At 39.7% G+C, this 24,075-nt stretch overlaps 1 protein-coding gene across 1 annotated transcript in view; it reads left to right on the top strand.

Moving 5' to 3' along the window:
• Positions 1 to 24,075, top strand: part of TAFA1 (TAFA chemokine like family member 1) — a gene marked incomplete at both ends in the record, with an annotated part of 553,857 nt that overhangs the window by 430,823 nt on the left and 98,959 nt on the right. The window contains one exon of the mRNA XM_079712262.1: positions 20,326 to 20,466. Coding sequence (XP_079568388.1) covers positions 20,326 to 20,466 — 141 coding nt within the window. The remainder of the gene's footprint in view (positions 1 to 20,325; positions 20,467 to 24,075) is intronic.

Below are 24,075 nucleotides of genomic sequence, written 5' to 3'. Positions count from 1 at the left end.
ATTATTTCTAGCTTTACTTTATGGTTCCTTGTCATAAGTGAGGGTGTGTTTTTCTTCATTTATTTCTTTATTTCAGAATAAAAACTCTGTTGAGATGGAGGGTCTTTTAAGTAGGAAGTCTAAAAGTCTCCAGTGTTTACTTCTTTTTAAAATAATTTTTAATTGATACATACTATACATTGAGAAAAGCATACAAGTCATGAGTGAACAGCTCAGTGAATGTTCATTAGCAGAATTCATCCATGATACCACAATTCACATAAAGAAATAGAACATTACCAGCAATCCAGAAGCATCCCTAGTGACCTCTTCCAGTTATTGCTCCCTCTTTCAAGGTAACTACTTTCCTAACTTTTAATACTGTATAGTCTTGCCTTTAGGAAAAAAAAGCTTTTATTTAAATTCATTGATATCCTATATCCTCTTTGGTGTCTGGCTGCTTTACGGACTTTGTGGCATACAGGAGTAGGTGGCTCTTTCTCATTTCTGTATACCATTCTACTCTATAAACATACCACAACTTAGTTCTTCCGTTGATGAACATTTAAGTTATTTCCAGTTTGGAGCAATAATGAATAAAGCTGCTATGAACATTCTTGAACAGTTCTTGGATGGATGCATTCATAATTCTTGGGTATACATTGTTTGGGAGGAAATATTTTTAGGTTCCTTGGCTGGTCTAATAACCAAATTGACATAAAACAGATTAACAGGAGAAAAACAAAGTTTAATTACACGTGTGCCTCCTGTATACCTGACAGAGACCCAGGAAAACTGAATAACTTGCCAAAATGGCCAAAGCCACTACCTTCATACCATCTTCAGCTAAAGACGAAAGATACTGGGGTTGGGGGCAATTAGTTATGGGAGATTACCAGGAAAAGCACAGTAAACAAGGGTGAGGTTGGTATGCAGATTGAAGTTCTTGTCTTCTCCATTGGTAGGCATTTTTAGAGATTGAGTCATCCTCTTCTTCCTGGTAGAGCAAGGGAGACACCCCTACAAATGGAGATTTCCCTTATAAATGTGAATGTTTTTTACAGAGTAACTTCTAGTGGGTTTTCAGAGTTTTTTTGTGTGTCTCCATTTTTTAAAAAAGCCAACTTAAAATAATTCATATGCCAAAGAGGCATATTTAGGGGTGACCACTTCTGCTCCCCTATAATACCTAGAAGAGGGATAACAATTTCCCCTAGGAGTTTAATCAATTCTATTAGAACACCACTTTGATCATGTCATTTTATTCAATGTCCTTAGAATAAACTAAGCACATTTTAACATGGATTTTAAGCATGTTACACCAAGTCATTTTTTATCCTTTCCCTTATTCTCATGTCTAACAGCACCCTCCCCTGTATTGACCTCAGCACTCTAATCTCCAGCCATACCAATTTGTTCAGGGCAAAAAACTCTAATACTATGCCTGGAAATTCTCATTTCTCTTTTGCCCTGTTGCCTGAAAAGATCTTGCTCATCTTTCAGCTTCTTAAGACATGTAGATGCCTTCCCCCCTGACCCCACCAGATTGTACTTACGTTCCCTTTGGAAGCTAACCAAATTCTTAGCATTTACATTACTGTATTGGATTTCTTTGTCTGTCTTTCCCACTAAACTACAAATACGCTGGACATATTTACATTATATCCTCCTGCCTTACGGTGACGGCCAGCAGTAGCTGATCCTCAGAATATTTGTTGAATGAGTGAATGATCATGTAAAGGAACAGATGAAAGTTCCATACGTGCCCCACTGCCTAGAACTGCTGGCTAAAATAAGGACATATAAAAATCTGAATTCTTCTACTTGAATTTCTGGAAACGTTTACAAACAGCATGCCTCTTTCTGTACATTCACTTCTATCTTCCTTTCCACTCCAGCATGGCTTCCTCACTGTGCTCTGTAGCTCCCAACCCTCTCCCCACTACAACCAGACATAACATACCCTACACAAAATAAGTGTAAAAATATTTTAGACCAAAGTGGACAGATAACTTTGCACCACTTCACTACTGTAGATGGCTGTAGATGGAAGACCTGGGTTGGAGTTCCAGTTCCAATCTTTACTAACTGTGCCCTTGAGTAAGTCTTGCTGAGTCTCAGTTTTTCCATTTACAAAGTAGGTAATAACAGTAACTAAGTCTGAGGGTTCTTGTAGGATTAAAAGAACTGAAGTCTGAAAAGTTAAACCACTATGATCTACCAGTGTTAATGGTCACTAGTGCTGCCACAGCTTCAGGCACACTCGGAGACAGTGGAAGAGTGGGGCAGATCAGGCTTTATGCAGCTAGAGGTAAAAATGCTAATTTCCCTCTGTCCGTGATCCACTTATCCAATGCCTAAGGAAAGGCTGGAGTATGAATTCACCTAGAATAGGAATCAGCAAACTTTTCCTGTAAAGGGTAAAGGGGAGCAGATTTTGCTACCCCAGAATACGTCTTTTTGGCCTAAGGATTATTTTGAGCTAAGGCAATCAAAACTCAGCCGACTCAGGAAAAGTTCTTTACGTCCCCATTAACTGCCTAAATGTACATTGGAAAGGGGGCCTGTATCAAAAAGAGAGCTATTACCAGATATACCTTTTTACCTAAATAACTTACCTGCCAAGCAGGGCAACTTGTGTTTTCCAAACATCTCCTCTCATTTTCCTTTGAATAGCCTTCCTTCCCTTTGTACCTCCAGACCATTAGCCCTTTCCTTAGCTCAGGATGTTTTGAAGCCTCAATTACCTGGCTGCCCTTTGAGTCTCACATTTCTATGCGCTCCCATCCATACGAAATTAAATTTGCTTTTCTCCTCTTAATGTGCCTTATGTCAATTTAACTATTAGACTCGCCAGAGAACCTACAAGGAAAGAAGGGAAAACTCTCCATCTCCTTCAGAGGCAAGATGGGAATAGGTCAGGCGTTGTGAACCAAAAGGCAAAACTGAGAATATTATGTAGGTACTTAAATAACAGGTAAAGAGAAAAAAAATTTCCACAAAATGTTTATTGCTGAAATTTAAAATATAATAATAATAGAGTCGAAGTGATTCTGTCTGTAATCTGCCAACACAAAGAGCAGCAGTGCCCCTCTGCATGCACTGAACTTATTCAGTTCAACCACACATGGTCAAGTAGAATAGAGCTAGAGCCAATACAAATTAATAGCAATTTACATAATGCTAACTCCTGTGATTTTTCTCGGGAATGCCCTGGCGTGGGCCCGGGATGGCAGTCTGGAGTCAACTGTCCTCCACTTCTTCTTAACTCTTATTGCCTCCTCTTCTGTTAGTAGCTCCCCAGTCTAAAGAAGGAGTTCATGATTTCCTAAGGTAATTTTGACCTAGTGTATTTTTTGGCTATTCCTCTACGTGCTTTAAAAAAATTTTTTAACATCTTTATTCGAGTATAATTGCTTTATGCTAACACATATATAAGGAATATTTTTTTAAAAAGGTTCTGAAGAACCTAGGGGCAGGACAGGAATAAAAATGCAGACATAGAGAATGGACTTGAGGACATGGGAAGGGGGAAGGGTAAGCTGGGATGAAGTGAGAGAGTGCATGGACTTATATATTCTACGTGCTTTTTAAAATTAACTCCGTTTAACAAATAAGGAAACTGACTGTTTAGAGTCATTTATCAAGGATTCCACAGTTAAATTAATCCCAGCATTGAGGGTAAAACCACACTCTGAAAGGTCAGAATCTGTTCTCTTGACTGCTGTTTTCTTTTTTTTTTTTTTTTTAAGAAGATGTTGGGGGTAGAAGTTTATTAATTAATTTATTTATTTTTGCTGTGTTGGGTCTTCGTTTCTGTGTGAGGGCTTTCTCTAGTTGTGGCAAGCGGGGGCCACTCTTCATCGCAGTGCATGGGCCTCTCACTATCACGGCCTCTCTTGTTGCGGAGCACAGGCTCCAGACGCGCAGGCTCAGTAGTTGTGGCTCACGGACCTAGTTGCTCCACGGCATGTGGGATCCTCCCAGACCAGGGCCTGAACCCGTGTCCCCTGCATTAGCGGGCAGATTCTCAACCACTGCGCCACCAGGGAAGCCCTTGACTGCTGTTTTATATCACTTCTCTAAGCTTCCAAAGATGACATGCTGAACAAAAGTAAAAGTGAAGTTGTAAGTTTAGGAGTGAGAGATTAGAAGATGAGAAGTGATTGAGTAAGAAAGAAGACATTCTAGGCTAAGACGAAGGTCTAAGCGAATCTATGAAGGTAAAAGGAAGAAAGGCATTCCTTGTGTAAGACTCTTCTCTGAAGACCTGCCTCACAAACAGGGTCTGGATATAGCCTCCCTCCAAATGACTTTCATGCATTATTGAGTGCAATGGAAATTTGGTACGTGACGACTAGGCCTCCTCAATAGCTTCAATTCCCATGTTGACCCCATTAACCTGAATATAATTTGCTGTGAAGAAGAAAACTTTAGCCTTAGGTTGAAATTTATGTACTGTTCGGGCAGCATTTCTCTAATGTCATTTCATTATGATCATTAACTTACATAGCTGTTTCTTCAGGGAACTCAAACTTCAGTAACCATATTCTGCTGTTCAGATTATCACTCATAACATATTTGCTGACAAACTGACATCTAACCAAAGAAGAATGGTCATTTTTTTTTTACAGACTTCTCACTGCAAGGTCACTCATTCTTTATGTATGACTTATCAAAAGGTATAACCTGAGACTCTGAAAGATGGCATTCTTTTACATTAGGTGGGAAAATTTCTCTCTCATTTAGTCTAAATAACTTAAAGTCTAAATTAATCTGTTTCTACGTGTTGCCTCTACATTGCTCAAATGACAGTTAATCAATATTGTTTGGTCATAAAAATGTTAAGGTCTAATTTACATCACTTTAGAGTTGAACTAGTGTGTTCATGTCAGTCAGTATAATTAAAACATCAAAAGCAATGATGATTATGAAGCTTTACAATTTGAGTCAAACTGTACTGAGCTGTTCATATTTATTACTCTATTTATTCTTCACAATTATCTAATGAAAGTGTTCTTACAACCCCATTTTACAAAGCTCAGAGAGCTTAAGAAATGCATCTCTTTTACATGACTTACAAGCACTAGAGTTGGGATTGGAACTCATGTTTGGTAGATTACTGAGTCCAGGAGTTTTCACTGTAATATTTTGCCAGTCCTTTCATGGCTCTACTGTTTGGAATTTCTTAACAACAGAGGCTTAACTATCCAGTTGGCCATGAGTCAATTCACATGATTGTTTAACTCTCAATTGCTAGGAATCAGTATGGTGAGTTATTTGGACTTCTGCAGTAGAAGTCTCAGAAAATCAGTATCTAGTTGATTCTCTCTCCCAGTCACTCTCAGTAAATTTAGAGATAGTCAACAATTCTTGCAGACCCATATGTGTATTAGTGAAATAAAATTCCAGTCGCTTCACAGTAAAGAATATGATAATTATTTTTATGGTAACAGTAATAGTAACAAAAATGACCACACAGTTTGAGTGCTTATTATATTTCAGGCACTGAACCAAATGCATTATGTCTATTTTTTAAATTCAGTCCTCACAAAGATTCTATGAAGTACAATGTACAGCCATAAAAGGTGTTTTGTCTTTGTACCCAATTCCTGGCACACAGCTGCTAAAACCATTGGGCACTCTGAAGTTATGAACGTCTTTTGTACGATAATGAGATGACCAGGGATCCCTAGATAGTTTCAGGACCAGAGCTGATGACCAGAAAGACCAAGGCATAGTTAAAGAATTGGAGAGAAGCAGGGCTGGAGGTTGAGTTAATCACCAATGGCTAGTCATTTAAATCAATCATGGCCAGGTAATAAAACCTCCCTAAAATGACAGGGTTTTGAGAGCTTCTGGGTTGTTGAACACACTGAGGCGCTGGGAGGCGGCAGCACCTAGAGCAGGTACAGAAGCTCCATTTCCCACCCCTCACCCCACCCCGACCATACCTGTCCTATGCATCTCTTCTCTTTGGCTCTTCCTGAGTTAAATCCTTTATAATAAAACAGTAAGCATAAGTAAACTGCCTTCCTGAGTTTTGTGAACCATTCTAGCAAGTTATTGAACCTGAGGGGTCATGAGAACTCCTGAATTTATCACCAAGTTCAGCAGGACAAGAGGTTTGGGCACCCCATTTGCAACTGTTATCTGAAGTGAGGTCAGTGTTGTAGCACTGAGCCCTTCAACCCGTGGGGTCTGCACTAACGCCAGCTAGTGTCAGAATTGAATTGAACTGAATTGAATTGAATTGAACCGTTGGATACCAGTTGCTGTCAGAGACCTGGAGATGTGGCATGAAGAAAAAAAGGCACAGAATTCTAAATAGCTAAAGCCACTACAAAAAAGGAAGATAATGTACTGGCACATTTAAAGAAAGAGTTCAGAGGTAGAGCCAGCAGTGCTAGATCTAGCAGCTCAAGTATATCATGAAGGCCGCATCCCTCTCTATCACTTGTCTCCACTGTTCTCCATGTCAACTCAGTCTCATGCAAGATCTCTGAAAAGCTCAGCTTGCATCTTCTAGTACAACAGAAAGAAAACTTTTTTTTCAATTTTTCCACTTAGCCTTCAGGTTCAGTCTGATTGAACCAAATTGGATGACAAGCCCATCTGCAGACCAATCTCTGTGGCTGTGGAAAGACTGTGCCGTTTGGCCAGGTCTAGGTCACAATCCCACCCCTGGAGCTTTTGTTCACCTGCCCTGCATGGACTAAAAATAAGCTGGGGGTTGTTACTCCCAAAGAAAACCTGACATGATGTTTTCAGAAGAGAGAATGAAACATAGGCAAGCAGAAACAGCAGGTTTTAACTACAGAAAGTGATAGTTACAATTACCTTCATTTTACAGCCAAGTAAATTAAGGGTCAGGAAGTTTAAGTGACATGTCGAAATTTTCCAGTTAGTAAGACATAAAGCCAATATTCCAGCCAAGAACTCTCAGGGTAATCACAAAACCAAAGTGCATCTCCAGAAACAAAGTCTATATAAGTGAGATTTTTAAGAGAACTTCATTGCTTCTGCTTTTTATTCCACCTCTAAGGAACCAACAGCACTTGAGCCCCTATAATGTGATATTCCATTATCTTATCCTCACAACAGTAAAGAGAACAAAGAATTATGTCTCAATAAAGTAAAACTGTTACGTTCTTTTCTTCCCTGAACAATCTGATTGTTCAGGGAAGACCAAAGTATGTGTTTTCATACTTGTTTAGATCTTATGAATGATCTTGATTTTTAGATGCTTGGTAACTGAGATCTGATCTCAAATGCAGTAGAGATTTTTACCTGAAATTACCTAACTAATCCCTAAACATTTGAGGAAAAGTGTACTAGGTGGGTATGAGCTGACTGACTCATAGACTCCCCACAGAGGATCCACTGAGGAAACACCCATTTCCACATTCCTTTAGATTGTTTGCAGAGTTTATGTCTTTGCTGTTGTATGACTTCCAACCGGAGGCCACCCCCCAGCTCTTAGAGGCCACCTGCAATTTCTTGCCATGTGGACATTTCCATAGACCCTCTCACAGCTCACTTCTCCAAAGCCAGCATTGAAAATAAAGTCCCTCTAATGCGTGCTAACAAGACTTGATAGAGATGGAGATACAGATACAGACAGAGATACAGATAGAGATAGAGATAAAAGATAATTATGGGCGTGATAGCACATCATCCTTGCCACATATATAACCTAACCACAGAAGTGACATCCTATCACCTTTGCTCTACTCTGTTCCATAGTCTATATTCTAAAAGTACCACCCTCACTAAGGAGAGGGGATTAGACAGAGCATGAAGAGGGGGTGCTCTAGAGTCTGTCACAGGTCCCATCTTTAGCTATTTGCTCACCCTAGTCTCTGAACCTAAAGTGTCCATCTCCTATCACCACAAGAACAAATCGTCCTTGAAGGACCAAAGTCCTGAATCAAATTCTTTTACTCCAACAAGTCTTCCTGCATCCATTAGGAAAAAGGTAGTATCTTCTAATTCTTCATAAACTCCAATAATGGAGAGAGTCTACACTCTCATGACATTTGTTACTTTCTACTTTTAATTATTCATTTTTATTTTCTCTGTCTTAACTTTCTGACTAGATCTTTGAAGCCAAGGATACTTCCTTCCTTTCATTTACTCATACATTTTTAAAGTATTTATCAAAATCGTAACATGTACCAATATATCAGGACTACATTTGGTTGCAGGTAATAGACATCTCAACTAGGTTAAGCAAATTAGCAGGCATTTATGTTTTCTCATGTAATAGAAATTCTGGAGGTTCATTTGGTGACTTTGGCTCAGTTACCCAACACTCTCAAAGTTAAAATCTCTGTGATTTTAACTTTGACCTTCCTTTCTCTCACTGGCACAAAGTGGCTGCTGTAGTTCCAGCCTTCAAGCCTGCATTTCGGACAGGAAGAAGCAAAAAATGGTATAGGAAGGGGCAAGTGGTACATAGGAAAGCAAAGTCTTTCTAGATAGCCTCAGCAGATTTTCATTTATATTTATTTTCATTTCATTGACAAGAACTTTGCCATGTGTCCATCATAGTTATAAGAGGAATAGAAAAAGATTTTTGAATGTGTGGGTATATAGCCACTCTGATCAAAATTGTTGATCTAGCTCTTTGAAAACTAAGAGAATAAGTACTGAGTGTGCAACATTGTTTTGCCCAGTTAGTTCTTGTGCGGGGTACTCAGGATAACATGATCATTGACAACAGATATGGTCCCTGCCTCACAGGGCTTTTTACTTATTAGAGGAACTAGACAATGATAAAAAGTATTTAACAAACACATGTAAACTTTCAGTTGTGGATGTGCTGAAGTGAAAAGGTCACGGTGCTCTGAGAGTCTGGAATGGAAGGGAGGAGATGTGAGTGACCTAATAAGGGAAGTTACAGAAAGTTTCCCTCAGGAGGTGGCATTTAGATAGGGTGATAGCTGGTTTAATTTTGGTACCTACCATAAGGTCCTCCATATAATAAAATTTATAGAAAAGAAGAAAAGATAATTGCAGAAAATCTTCTTAATGCCTTTAGTATAACTGTACTTCATGACTCTTTATTGCAAGTAGTAGAAAAAAATAATTCAAACTCAATTTTAAAATAAGGTGTTTTTTTGGCTAAAGTTCAGCCACCAGCTTCAGGCACAGCTCTATCAAGTAGCACTAACAATCATGGCAGGAAGCACTCTGCTTTTCCACTTGGCTTCCCTCTTTGTTGATTCCATTCATTTGCACACTTTTCTGTCATAGTACTAAGATAGTGGCAAGCTCCAGATTTATATCTTTTCATCAGAAACACTTGTGGGAAAAAAAAACTATATTTTCCCAAGAATAAATGTTTTACTATTGGATCTCACTGTGTACAGCTTGAGCTAGGTACCAGCCCTTGTGGCACTCGCTTGGTCCCTAGAGAGTGCATAATCCACTAAGCTAGTCTTGAGTCTTGTGCCCTCTTCTGGATCAGGGGTAGAACCAACAACTTCAAAACCCCATGAGCTGAGAATGGGGAACAAGGCCATTGGCTCCATAAGGAAAACAAGGAAGCAGTCACCAGTAGAAGTGGGAGTGTTTGCTGGACAGGTAAAAAGAATAGAGAACTACTACAGAGTAGAATTGACTAATGGCATTAATGACTCCCACAGTTAAAAATAATGATAACAATACTAAGAACAAACACTTACTTTGTAAGTGTTTTTTATTATACTCACCCATACAAACTCATTCTATTCCCAGCATGCTGAGAATTTATCCAGCCTGATTTACCCAAATCAGAAGGCAAAACTGGCTGTATGTTTTGAAATTAGTGAGTATGAGATTCCCAGAGAGCAGGGTTTTAGTAGGACTAATACCCTTCCCTCAGCCCCCAAGTCCACACTGAATGCCCCAGTGCTCAGGTACTCATGCAAACATTCCTTCCTTAGTGCTGACCTGATCCAGCAGGTCCATTAAGTGAAGCCCATTTCAAGTGCAGATGGTCCCAAGTAGCTTAACAACTGCCTGGTGGCCAGGCTAAGTGATTTTGGATGGCCTTAGACTTCTGATCACATCCATGCAGCCAGGAAGGAAATGAAATCTTGTTTATCATCTTGATAAACAGTCCTTTTCGGTGCCTCCAGACGCTTTATGTAACTTGGTAGAGTCAAATACTATTAAATTGTCATCACTGTCAAAAAGAGAAGTAATAAGTTTTTCTACCTGAGTCATAGTTAATGACTTCTACAATGTGTAACACAAATCACAGTTTCTGTTTGCCTTCTTTCCCCTAAATGTGTGTTTTCTGATCTCTGTGGCTGTGGAGGAGAGGCACTATCTCATGATATAAAGAAATATATACTTTCGTGATTACCTCTCAGCTAAACCAGTAAAACACCCAGAGGACAAGGGCCAGATTCTTGGCTTGGATGATGTATTTGCACAGAGGAGGAAGCTGAGCAGCTGTATCTCATTCCAGTTCTTCATGGAAGGCATCGATTTGAAAGACTATACTTCCTGGGTAAAAGCCTTGGAATGGTTCCACCCTAGTTATTGTTAAACATATTTACAGAACCTATTTAAACACACTTGAGGGGGTAATACACCTCTTTTATTCTCATAATCTTAAAGAATAATATATTAGTCAGATTAGGCTGTATTAAGCTGCGATAACAAACCAGCCCCAACTCTCATTGGCTTAAAACAATGAAGGTTTATTTCTTGATCAAGCAACATGCCCACTGTGGTTCATCAGAGGGGTTGTGTTTGGAGGAGTTACCCAGGAACTAGAACTGCTGGAGCAGCCAATAACCAAAATAGGGGTGGACACACTATGGTCCATAGGCCAAATCTGGCTCGCCATTTGTTTTTTATAGCTCATGAGCTAAGAATGATCTTTACGTTTTTCAAAGGCTGGGGAAAAATCAAAAGGAGAATATTTGTGACACCTAAAAATTACATGAAATTCAAGTTTCAGTTTCCATACATAGTATTTTATTGGCACACACTCACACTTCTGTTTATGTATTGTTTGTGGTTGCTTTCACATTCCAACAGCAGAGTTTGGTAGTTGCCACAGAGATCAGATGACCAACAAAACCAAAAATATTTTCTACCTGGACCTTTATAGAAAAAGTTTGCTGATCCCTGATCTAAAATACTTCTGGTTACCACACCAGAAGGAAGAGATCCCTGGAGAATCTTCCATAAGGAAGTAAATGCTTGGTATGTAAGTCACACATCACTTCCTTTAACACAGAAATAGTTGTATGGGCCCACCTCCCACAGGAGAACTAGAAACTACCATAAGCCCAGAGGAAGAGAGCCAGAGATAGTCATTGAGAAGCCCTAATGGCCACAACAGCTAAAATTAATAATAGCAAGACTCTTGATAGCAAACACTTGCCTTGTTCTTATACTTCAGGCACTGTTCTAAGTGCACTGCAAGTGTTTACTCATTGATCCTCACAGCAACCTAATCATGAAAGTATTATTTTCCCCACTTTACAAATGAGGAAGCTAAGAATAGAAAGCTTAAATGTTTTTCCTGAGATAATACAGCTCACAAAGGGTGCAGGCAGCATTTAAATCCTGTCAATTAAATATGGCTCCAAAATCCAGTCTCAGATGCTATGCTCTTAACCACACATGGATCCTCTAGGACTTAGAAAAGTCCCAGCCATTGATATCATAGAGACCACTGCCTTACAAAACCCTTAATTATAGAATTCAATAGACACAAGCAAAATGCTAATTTTAGTGTTTGTATAACAGATTTCCATAACACTTGATAACTCACTTAGGAGTTTGAGAGTAATTAGACCATAGACGGAAGTAAAAGCTAATATCTATGGATTTTCATGTGGTTCTCCTGTGGGTACCAAAGTAAGGACTTAGAATTTAAGATCACTTTAAGACTCAGCAAGAGGACCCACCAGGGATCATTAGAACCTAAAGTGAAAATGTTTCTTTCTGGGGATAGTATTTCACAGTCATTTCTCCCTAGATTATCTCAAATTGTATCTTGATCTTCTTGTCTTTGCTCCTAAGCCAACTCAGGAATGTTGTTCCATAACATGTATTTTTGTTTAGCTGGAGGAAAAATGTCATAAAACAGTTATGGTTTAGAGGTGATGGATTTCGAGTCATCACATTGCCTGCTGTCCATTCGCGTTTCAATAATGGAGATGGTGGATCATCACCACTCATGTTCCTTTTAACATCCATTACACTTACCCATGCAGGATAATAGAACAATCTCATTTTAAGAGAATTTTTTAAAGTTTATAATTATTATTGGGATTCCTTTTCAGAGTGTGTTACTGCTTGTATGCCATTAAATAAATATCAGGAGGAAACAGAATGAAAAGGAATAAAGACATAAGAGTAGCTGAGGCAGGGATGCAAAGGAGAAAGCACATTCGACCACCCATCATTGCACAAACAGTTCAGACATTTGAAAGGGGGTCTTGGAGCTTGAAAAATAAATGCCTCCATTTTCCAGCCTTTCAGAATTCTGTCCTTCCATCAAAATTCATGTCAGATGTAACTGTCTCCAGTATTGTCTTTGAAACTGGGTTTCATTTTTTAGGTAAACAATAAGAAGAATATCAGCTCTTATTTATAGCGGACCTACTGTGTGCTGCCCAGTGTATTAATTACTGTTGATACACAATCTCTAATCCTCACAACATTCCTTAAGTTTGGCATCTTACTTACAAGGGACCAGGGCTTAGAGGTTACATCTTGCTCCAAGTCACCCAGCTAGTAGCTCAAATGATGTTGATTATTTCAAATAACATTTATATATTAATATAATCAACGTTTCATGTCAGTATTTCAGGTAATTTCAAAGAAATTAATATATGTAGAGGTGTGGCTTCTGTAAAACAGGGTTGCCTGTTTCTTTTCAAGAAACTGTTTGCATATTTCTCTCAGCCTTGAAGGCTAGCAATAGAAAAGGAAAACCTGATAAACTCTCACCCAGCTGGATGAGTGATGTCGGTGTAAGGATAGAGTTGGGAGAAATCCTAGCAGGATTTAGATTGAGAATGTTGCACCTCAAAGGGGAAGAGTGGACGTAGCTATCTTTGTAAGCCTTATTTCATTCCAACTCTTTCCCTAATCACCATAATAGAATTTGATTAATTTATTTGAGATCATAACCCAGGGAAGCTGAAGGGCACTGATACTGTGATTTAGTTACCCAAAACTTACATCAATATCCAGGGTGAATGTCCCACCCAGCCTTTCAGTGGCTTTCCCTACTGGGCAATAAGCTGTTTCAATGATTGCATTAATTTGCAATGGATTGACAGCAGATCCAGATCAGGCAAACAAATTTGGGGGCAAAAAATACACAGGAGGAGATGTTACATTTTCAGCCTTATTTTAACACAGATTCTCCAGCAGATCTGAGAATAGCACAATGCCAGTCTGATACCCAAACCATTACTTGGGTTCCCCTCCCTAATGCCATCCAAGGCATCCTGCCTGGAAACAAGTAAAAGTTCTGTAGTATATAAAGATCAGTAAAGATTCAAGAATGTTCTTCTTGTAACCTCATTGGTATATCTTTGAGTAAAGTATATTTCCATGTTGTTAGAGCAGTTATTAAAAATGATTTCTACAGTAGGTGTTCGAACATATCCAATGTTTGAGCCATTTTCTTCTTTAAAAACTATAAAGGGGAAATCTAGGGGATGCTTGTTGAGTTTACTGTAGTATACAGTACCTTTAGCAATCTTATCTCAAGAGACTGGTGAGGTCTAAATGTTGTTCCCCCACCACTGGCCTGGGGTAAGAGTAAGGAGATGGGTGTGGGGAATGGTCCATGTTGGTCAAAAGAGGGAAAAAATTTCGAAGAGTCCAATATGTTTCCACAAGTAATTCTGATCTAGTCAAAGATAATGATCCCAATAGTATTACTAACAGCAGAATATAGTTTAGTGCCTATTTTGAGCCAAGTATTATTATAATCAGTTTGTACTTATTTATTTCTCATACCCATTTATTCCTCAAAACAACCCTAATAAGTTAATGCTATTATTATCCACATTTTACAGAGGAGAACCTTGAGACATAGAATGGAGAAAAACAGGAAGCTGATTTAGGACTTGTACTTTGGGGCCCTGATTCTACAATATTTTATTTTATTCATTATGCTATACTGCCTAATGATTGTCTGCCCCAGTAGTTGTTTCTTTTTCCTATATTTGTCTATCCTGAATATACCCCAGAACCCTAGGACATGGTAATTTGTTTAATCTCAAACATAAAAAAATCAAGCAGCCATTTTGCCCTCCTCAACCAAGATATGCTTAAAGGTCCAATCAGTGTCTCTCTTGTCAATGATTTACAAAGACACTTGGAGTTTCCTTCCAGTCCAGGGGGTCAATAAAGCATTTTTAACACAGTCCTAAATATGCATTTCTGACATCCGCTACAATAGATTCCAAGAAAGCTATTTATAAGGCCTTGATCAAGAAGTCCTACAAAAGTGAATCTCAAAAAACCTGTGCTTTTTCTTACACTTAACAGCTTTTAAAGAAAGGAACGATTTGCAATAAAGTAAAAAGGCAAGGATCCGTATTATCATGTCAATCTTAACATTCCTTAATCACATTTTATTCATGTCCTCTAAAAGTTGGCTTCGATGATAAGCAGATATATCCTGGCTTAACTATTAATGAGGACTGAAGTTTCCTTATGGTTACTCTAAATTGCTATTTCATTTTCCAGTCATCTCACTTAGAATGAAAAGCTTTTCCTTTGTACAGTTTGGCTCTCCCCCAAACCAGAGTTCCAGTTGATTTTTCTGGAGGGGGTATTAGAAGGTCACTTCTTTGCAAAAGCTACATTTATTATTCAAGTTTATTTTCTGAAAAGATCACATAATGGATACTCAGGAAAAGTTTCCCAAAGAGGATTAATTTATAATCAGTCTTTCTTCTCTTCTTTTTCTTCTCTTAGTTTCTCCTTTCTTCCTCTTTCATTCTCCCATCTCACTCCTTCCCTTCCTTCTTCCCTCCTCTGCTTCTTCCCTTTATTCCTTCTATCCCTCATTCAGTCATTTAATGACTCAGTAATTTAGCGAATGTGTGAATGTCAACTAATACGCCAGGTGCTAGAGATAAAGAAGTAAAACAAGATGTGGTCCCTGCCATCACAAGAGTGTCCAGCCCAACAAGATGGACAGGTAGTAAACCAATCATTCCAATTAGGAGACGCGCTATAAAAGAAAAGTCTGGCTTACTTAAGTGAGCATACAGTCGGGGGCAAAAACTAGTCTTTGGGGAAGAGGTTCATTCAACAAATATCTATAGGCCAGACATGGGCCCAGTAACAGAGTAATGAAACAGAAAACTTGCTGTTCTTGTACAGATAAGAAAAGCGAAATATTCTTTAAAAATGCCAAAATAATGCATTGTGAATATTATTATGGGATAATTATGTGAGATTGTAGGATCATATAGCAGGGAAATCTAACTTACAATCTGATCCAAGGAGACCACCTAAAGAAGAGTTGAATAGTGAATACAGGGACCCCACCTCCCCCCAAAATACAGAGTTTAGGCTTAAGTTAAAAAAAAGGAAACAAAAAGCTAATTCTGTTCCATTTCAACTTTACAATCTCACCCAGCATCTTCTTTCCCAGAAAACTTGGTGTTGTGATAATTTCCAATTGCTTGGCTATGCTTGGTCACGGACATGAAAACATCAATACCAAAATATACTACTGGATGTCAAATTCCCTGGCAGATGAAAAGGATTAGACCTTAGCAATCTCCCACAAGTGCCCATTTTTAAATGGTTGACCCAGTTTATAGGTCAGAGCAATCAGGTAGGTTGGTATAAGCTGTTTCTATTAGATGTCCATTTTGGGGGCAAACTGTTTTAGGATGCCAACCTTCAAGTTCTTAGCCATCTGCCTGCCAGTCATTCCTAACCTCATCCTCCCTTTCCATCATGACATATAATTGTCATCTGTGGGAACTCTTTTTTAAAAGAAATATTATCCTTAGCAGTTCATCTTCTTGTGTTTCCCCACTTGTACAGGGCAAGACAGGGATGCATTGAATTGGGAAGGAGGGGTCATTTCTGGGAGCATATTGGGCTTGGCATTTTTTTTTAACTTCTCCAGCTCAGAGAGTGTTGCTGCTGCCAGAAATAATCTTGAAATGCTGTCTTTTTTTTGGGGGGGGGGTGGGTTGTAGAAACTTTCTCTTCCTGTTAAAAATCAGTTTTGATAATGTACTCAGAGCACTGACAAATCCAAAAGAAAGAGCACACAGGGGAAGTGGAGAGCTGCCCCGGGGAGCTTCCCTGCGGGGGACTCTCCCATTGCCACCTGGGGAACATGGGCAAGAGGAGCAGGAAGCAATGCCACTGGTTTAAAAAGATGCGTGGAGGGAGAACTGGGAAATTGATGTCCATCTAACACATGTAACTTTTTCAGATTGGCCTGCATTAGTCATATAATTACTGTATTTACCTTCTAATCTGGAAGAACAATGCGACCCCTTACAATGCGAGATTTAGGGTAGAAGGCTAGTTTCTTATATTTCACCTTAGGTGTGTTTTCTGTAGACAAAGTGGTGATACAAGCAACAACCTGGAAAGTCTGAATAGTACAGACAAATTCCACACTGGCTTATGTTTGTGACACATTCTCTGCCATTAGCTAGTAGGTTACTTTACCTGTCTTCTTTGCTAGATCTACAGATGCTGAGTGAAATCCAGAAAACAAGCGAGTTTCCAGAAATCCATAAGCAAGAAAGGAAAGCTCGATATTCTGAGCACTTAAATGACTTTGCTTTGAGAGGCCATAGATCATCTTGAAATCATTTTGACTTGGATTGAGATAAAATTTAGAATGGACTGGCATTGGCGCCAAAGACTGAAAGACACTTACATGACAAATATTATCATTATGATTCTGCAATAACCTTGGCAGTTTGTTTTTGTTTTTGTTTTGTGGTACGCGGGCCTCTCACTGTTGCGGCCTCCCCCGTTGCGCAGCACAGGCTCCGGATGCACAGGCTCAGCGGCCATGGCTCACGGGCCCAGCCGCTCTGCGGAATGTGGGATCTTCCCAGACCGGGGCACGAACCCGTGTCCCCTGCATCGGCAGGTGGACTCTTAACCACTTGCGCCACCAGGGAAGCCCAGCAGTTAGTTTTGAACGGATAGTTCACTAGGTAATTCTTAAAATGCAGATAAACTAGATTTAAAAGAACAATTTTCTAGTTCCCAGAAAGGGTTATGACAAACCTAACTCTTTCCTTTCATGGGGGCCAAAGCTGGGGAAATTTTGATTTCCAGTCTCCTTTTTGAAGCAGCCAGCTGATGAGGCCAATAGGTAAATAAGACTATAGTCATTTCCAGAGGGTCTTGAAAAGTTTTATCCCTGTGGTTATTATAGAAGTCCAGAATTGTATTTCTTTTCACGGAATTTGATCAGCCTCTCACTATGTCCTGGGTGGACCAAAGTAAATGTGGGCTTCTGATATAGCCAAGAAATAAAAAAAACACATAGAAATTGGAAAGGGGGAGTATATCTTACCAGCTTGCTATACACTACCGTAGCAAAGACATCTAAGCTTCTCGAAAAACTGTAAGTTCCATGTTAAATGATTGTGTAATAATCCATGACAGATTTGTAATTCATTTTTCATCTGGTTCAGTCATCCATCTATCCAATAAATACGTGTCATTTGATATTAGCTTTAGAGCTGATCATCAGCAAAGTACAATTGTTTTCACTTTTTCCTTAGCAGAGGAACTCCTTTGAAGGATTGTACTGAATGTTAAAATAAACTTTTAAATAAAACATTGAAGTACTATACTGAATATTAAAAATAAAGTATCTAGAGTTGCTTTCTCCTTTCCTCCAGTGATATAACTGAGCCCCCTCAGATAATCTATGAAGCCCCACTAGGCATAACTTGAAGACTTCTGATCTAAGGACTGCAGATGTGAGCCTTTTCCTATCAAAGATCTAATTTTCTTTTTGTCATTACAAGTCAGTGGACTAGGCTTTTGTAGTTAGAATAGATTGAAAGGTTAAATTTCTCTGATTGACTAGGGGTAGGTCAGTCACAAGTGTAAACCTTGGGAATCAGGAGATTTGGGTATGACAGGGCCATTCAGACTTCCTAAATGGCAAGGTCCTGTGGTCCTCTGAGACCTGGTTCTGGGCTCCGCATTGGTGTACCTGAGCAGCAGGTGTAATTGGAGCCATAGTTCAACTTGTCAAGACCAGATGAGCTTGTTATTTAGAGCAACACCTCTGGCTTCCAGTGTGCAAATCCATCATCCGTGAGCCTGAGGAGGATGTGGTCTGGGGTCACTGACTTTATTTACAAGGTTTTAATGAAAATGGAGCACTTGTCAATTCCTAGTCCCTTTTCAGAGAAATGGCAGTATGGGTGCCAGGGTGGGACTGGGGAAAGAACATATATCTGGGGTCAGAGGATCTGAATTCTGGTCCGGATGCTGCCAGGTACTTGCTAAGTAAAAGGTGAGCAAGTCTTTAAGCTGCTCTCGATCTCAGTTGCCTCCTCTGTAAAAGGTAATCATAAGCTCATTGGGCTTTCGAGAGCATATAGTAAATTGAATGTTTATACAGTATCTACCATGATGTCAGTTACATAGTAAAGAGTCAATAAATGGTCAGCTCCTATAATACTATTATTATCACCATTAGTTTTATGGCTAGGTCGTTAGGCTGCTTTAAGTCTGCAGCCTCACTAAAAAGTACAGATAACAATCGTCCTGTTTCTATCTTTGAACAATTTTGCAATTTAAATGAAATATGTACTAAAAGTATTTTTGAAATTCTAATAATGATACGATGTTTAATGGAAGACAGTACAAACACCTGTCCTTGAGGAAATTACATTCCAGTGAGGAACACACAATAAGTACAATAAATAAATAAATTATTTGAAAGTTACAGGTACCCTGGTGGTGGGGTGTGGGACGGGGGATGGTGCAGTGAGATCATGTGCATTGGCTAAGGGAATTACGACTTCAATAAGGTGGTCAAATGTGCCTCCAATAAAATAACATTTGGGAAAAGATATGGAAGAGGTGAGAATGAGCCAGAGATCCACTAGAAGACTGTCCTAGGTGGTACCTAGTTCGGTGGAGACTGTTCTTCAGAGCAACCCTCAAAAGGGATCACGCCTGCCATGTCCAGACAATAGCCTGCAAGGAGACCAGTGCCCCAAGATAGGATGGTGTTGTGTTTAAATTCTTCCCTGCCTCCTGTCTTCCCTCCCTCTGCTCCTTATTTACAGTGTTTCCTAAGTGCTCACCATGTACAGGCTAGATACACATCCCTTATAGTAATTTGTAGACAGTGGTTGCTTCATAAATGCTTGAGGAATTACTGCCAACTGAATCCTAAATGCCAAGGATCCTAAATGTTATGGGTCCATTCTTGTCAAATGAAAAACATCCTTCCTGAGTTGAAAACTTGATGTTAGGAAAGTTAATTCCTGGTTTCTGATAACTTGGAGTATCTTTTGTGTCCCTGGAGAACTGGCTTAGCTGGTGTCCTGCAGGCTGGAAAGATCCAACTGAATCTCAGTGACATTTGACACACCCAGTAGAGCACCTGTTAAGAACCTAGCAGACAGTGGCATACCCTAAGTTGCCACTACATTCTGACGAATGCATGGCTGACCTGTAACGATTAAGTGAAGCCATATGCCTTGGTCTGTAATTCGAGATTCCATCTAAAGCACATGATGATGTTCTCCAGAGATTCTTTCTATCACTTTTGGGTGAGATCTGGACTGGGGAAATGACTGCACAACTAGATTTTCTATTCATCCCGCTTGAGAGGAGCAGGTGCTGGGAAGGAGAGCTCATTTCTGGGCAATTTTCTTGCCACTGCAGGTCCTGTATCCCTGTAGTGTCTGTCGCTTATCATTAGTAGGAGTACAGAGAATTCTGAATGCAAAGATAACACAGGGGTGAGCTCCCCAAATATAATGCATTCAAATCTGGTAGCATCTTTATTTTGTGTTAGCTCCAGGCATTCACTACTCCGCTGCCTCTCCGTATATACAGCCAGGAAGTGTTGCCTCTTGAGGGCTCTTCATTGGTGCTCTTTGTTGCATTTAAAGAGTACTGCTGTGATGCTTGTCTTCTCCAAGATGAGACATCCCTTGTACATAATCTTGTATGCATGTATATATACATGTTATGGGAGAGAATCCCACAGTAACTGTACCTCATAGAAACTCTTCCTTTTATTTCTCTCACTTTCCCCAATCCCTTCGCACATACCCTCACATGCCTGAATGCCCGCTGAATTATTTCTAATCAGTGTCCTGATTCTTTCTCTCTTGCCAGAAGGAGGGACATGTGAAGTGATCGCTGCGCACAGATGTTGTAATAAGAACCGCATTGAGGAGCGATCACAAACAGTCAAGTGTTCCTGTCTACCTGGGAAAGTGGCTGGAACAACAAGAAACCGACCTTCCTGTGTCGATGGTAAGTAGCTGGCTTTACCCCTCTCTCTAGGAGTTCACCTGCGTCGTTACTGTGCATAATATATATATTTTGTTTCATCTAAATATGGTTCAGGATAATGAAGAATGTGCATCCAAAGTGCTGCAAAGTTAGACAAATGCCAGCCCTCTGCATAGAGTTTGAATTCTTGTTTCTCTGGCTTTGGCATTTTCAAATAGCTGTTGGTTGACCATTGTGTAGAGAAGATAAGGTAAAGGAATCTTTTCAAGTCTATAATTTTGAGGTCCAACTCATCTGGGAATTGATTTTGGATCGAGGTTATGTATGATTATGACGATGATGATAATGGTAGTAAAAAAATAATACCTAACATTCATTCAACACATATTTAGTGAGCATTTACTATATGCCAGGCACTGCTCTAGGGGTTCACATACACTCATGAACAGATAGAAGTGCCCTGAGAGTTCACCATGTACCAAACCCTGTCCTAAACATTTCTCATGCGTTATTTTATTTACTCATCCCAACACCCCCATCTTTGTTATCTGTTGCTATGTAACAATTTATGCCCTCCCCCCAAAAGTTAGCAGCTTTAAATGGCAAACATTGTCTCACCGTTTCCATGGATGAGGAATTTAGCTTAGCTGGATGGTTCTGGCTTAGGGTCCTTCCATGGTTGCTGTCAAGATCTGAAGGCTTGACTGATGCTGGAGGGTGGTTTTAAGATGACCCGTTCACAGAACTGTTGGCAGCTGGCCTCTGTTTCCTGCCACATGGACCTCTCCAAAGGGGCTGGGTGTCCTCACAACATGGCAGCAGCTTCCCCCAGAGTGAGTGTCCCAAGAGAATAATGTAGAAGCCACAGTGACCTTTTCTTTTATGATAGAGGCTCAGAAGTTATCCTTCATCGTTTTCACAATATTATATTGGTTATATAAGTCAACCCTATCTGTTCAGCATGGGAGTGGATGAAAAGGGCTTGAAAACCTGGAGACGGGGACCCCTGGGGCAGATACACTTTCCCTCCCATTTTAAACATGAAGGAAACTGAGGCTTAGAAGGGTTTATCACTATTCCATTGGTCCCATGATTGATAAGTTGTAGCTGTACTAACTCTTGAGACGAAAGTAACTGACTCTAATACCAAGTCTTCACCACCATCTTTAAACAGTTTTATATGCCTGTCAAACAGAGAGTCCAAAGTTCAAAGGGATCACAGATATCTTTCCCCATCTTTATCTTTCATAATTTTAGAGCCAGATGTGAGCTGATCTTCAAATTCTTCGTAAGCAAATCAGGACTCAGAGAAGTGACTCACTTGCTCAGGTCACAAAGTAGGAATTAGAACCTAAATCTCTTGACTTAGGGTCCATGATCCTACCTCTAGATATAGAGGGGGAAGGACACCTTCTAGACTGACTCATGTTATGTATTTTCATTATGAATTATGAGGTGGTTAGAAAGGAAACACACACAAGCTAGACCAAGAAAGGAGAAATTATTTTTTTTAAGAAAAGAGAGGAATCCTGGGAAACCCAGTTACAGGCAATTCAGCCAAACTTCATAGGATTCATAAACTATTTAGGCAGCTGCCATTCTTGCTTTCTTTGTATTGTTCTTTCTTTCCCTCATTCTCCTCTCTGTAGATGGGTTCCCTCTTCAAGGATTTTAACTTTCGCTCTCCCACATCTTAGGGATTTGTGTGAAGCTTTTACTTCTGTGGTACCAACTCTGATCTCACTCGGCATCGTGGTATAGCCCAAGTATACTTGACTCACTCCTGTGTCTTAAATGCCTTCTCCAAAAAGACTGAATGTGATTGACCCAGCTTGGGTCATCTGTCGATCTTTGCCCAATCAGCCACACCCAGAGGGACAGGCTCATAGGGCACTCTGTACCATGGGAAGGTCAAGCTCTTTTTAAAATGATGTGAAAAATCCAGGTTTAAGAATACACTGTGATCAGTGGTTCCCAATCAGGCCAATTCTCAGGGGCCATTTGGTGTAGACATTAGTGTCTGCGACTAGAGGGGCGCTCCTGGTGTCAGGTGTGTAGAAGCCAGGGAAGCTGCAAACCGTCCTGCAATGCACAGGACAGCTCCCACAGCAGAGTATTACCCCGCCCCCGGTGTCAGTGGAGCTGAGGTTGAGAAACTTGCACCATGATAATTTACTTATTCTAGATCACAGTCAGCACAGTAAGGCACCTCCACTGCAGGGAAGGCAGGCAGCTAGCCTAGAAAAGCCATTGCATCCTCTTACAGGAGGCAACTCTTGCCCCTAGAAGCCAATAAACATTATAAAACCATGATGATTTCTCCTAGTCTCTGCCAAAGAAAGCATTGAGCCTGTTAACTATAAATCTCCATTTTGTTTCCAGTTCATTTCTATCACTAATGATCTAGAAATAGAATTGCCTTCAGGATTTGGGTGGAAGACACAAAGGCAATGCATTGTCTGTGCTAGCAGAGGGGAAAATGGCATTTGGCTGTAAGTTTCTGTGAGAGGTTAAACCACATAGTGGTAACATTTTGTCTCTCAGAACAAGTTTGTTCGACTTTGGAAACTCTGAGCCCTTGGGTGTGGTAGGTTGAGGCTATTAGTGTCTGTCTTCTGAGCAAAAGTCAACGAAGTATAGAGTATTCTATAGTCTTATGCTGATTGTTTATAATTTCCATAGCATTCTACTCCTCCAGAATCTTGGAATCCGTTGGCACGTGTGGGAAAAGTCTATGTGTTACTTGGATCAAAACTCTTTTTATGGCCTAGATCTCTACATGCAAATTAAATATGAAGTGGGTATATAAATGAACAATTCCAGTGTAGTTACTAAGACCACGAACTGTGAAATTAGGCAGACATGAGTGGAATCCCAGCTGTACCAGTTACTAATAGAGTGACCTTGGGCAAGTCACATTTGCTTCCTAACCTGTTTCCTCATCTGTAAAATGGGAATGATAATTGCTTCTGCTTCATGGGGTTGAGGTGAGACCTAAGGAAATCATGTGTATAATGTGCTTTGCATAATGTCTGGTTCTCCTCAAGTGTTCACTAAGTGATGGTATCAATTCCTATCTTACTAATAATTGTGGGTAATGGTTAGAAACAGACATTGTTTTATGAAGTTTTGTTTCATATGAATTCAATACAGTGGCATTTTAGCCACTATCTTTTGTGGGAACTGCTTCAAACTATTTACCCTGGATATCATTAATGATGGTAAGTCTTCTTCAGGAATGTATGTTCATTATAGGAATTTTGAAGAATACAGAAGTACATCCATACATTGAAGTCACCCATAATATTACTGCTCAGAGATTATCGTCGCTTTTTAAGAAAATAAGTATATGTCCTTTGAGGTTTAACCCATCATTAAAGAGAAACTCACAAAGTACATATTTTATTGAACTAAAATGTTATAGTACTATCTGATCAACAGCTTGTTCCCTTTAATATGAAGATTTTCCAGCTTAATACATACTCTTAAAGAACATTATTGTTAATAACTACATAGGATTTCGGGGGGTGGATACACCACCATTTATCGAACTATTGCCTCCACTTTGGCACATTTATGATGTGTCATGCATTTCCCTTTCTCATTTTAAGAATGGATAGAAACCAGTTG

The sequence above is a fragment of the Hyperoodon ampullatus genome, assembly GCF_949752795.1.
Source record: "Hyperoodon ampullatus genome assembly, chromosome: 10".
Classification (NCBI taxonomy): domain Eukaryota; kingdom Metazoa; phylum Chordata; class Mammalia; order Artiodactyla; family Ziphiidae; genus Hyperoodon; species Hyperoodon ampullatus.
This window is presented reverse-complemented; position numbering and strand designations above follow the sequence as displayed.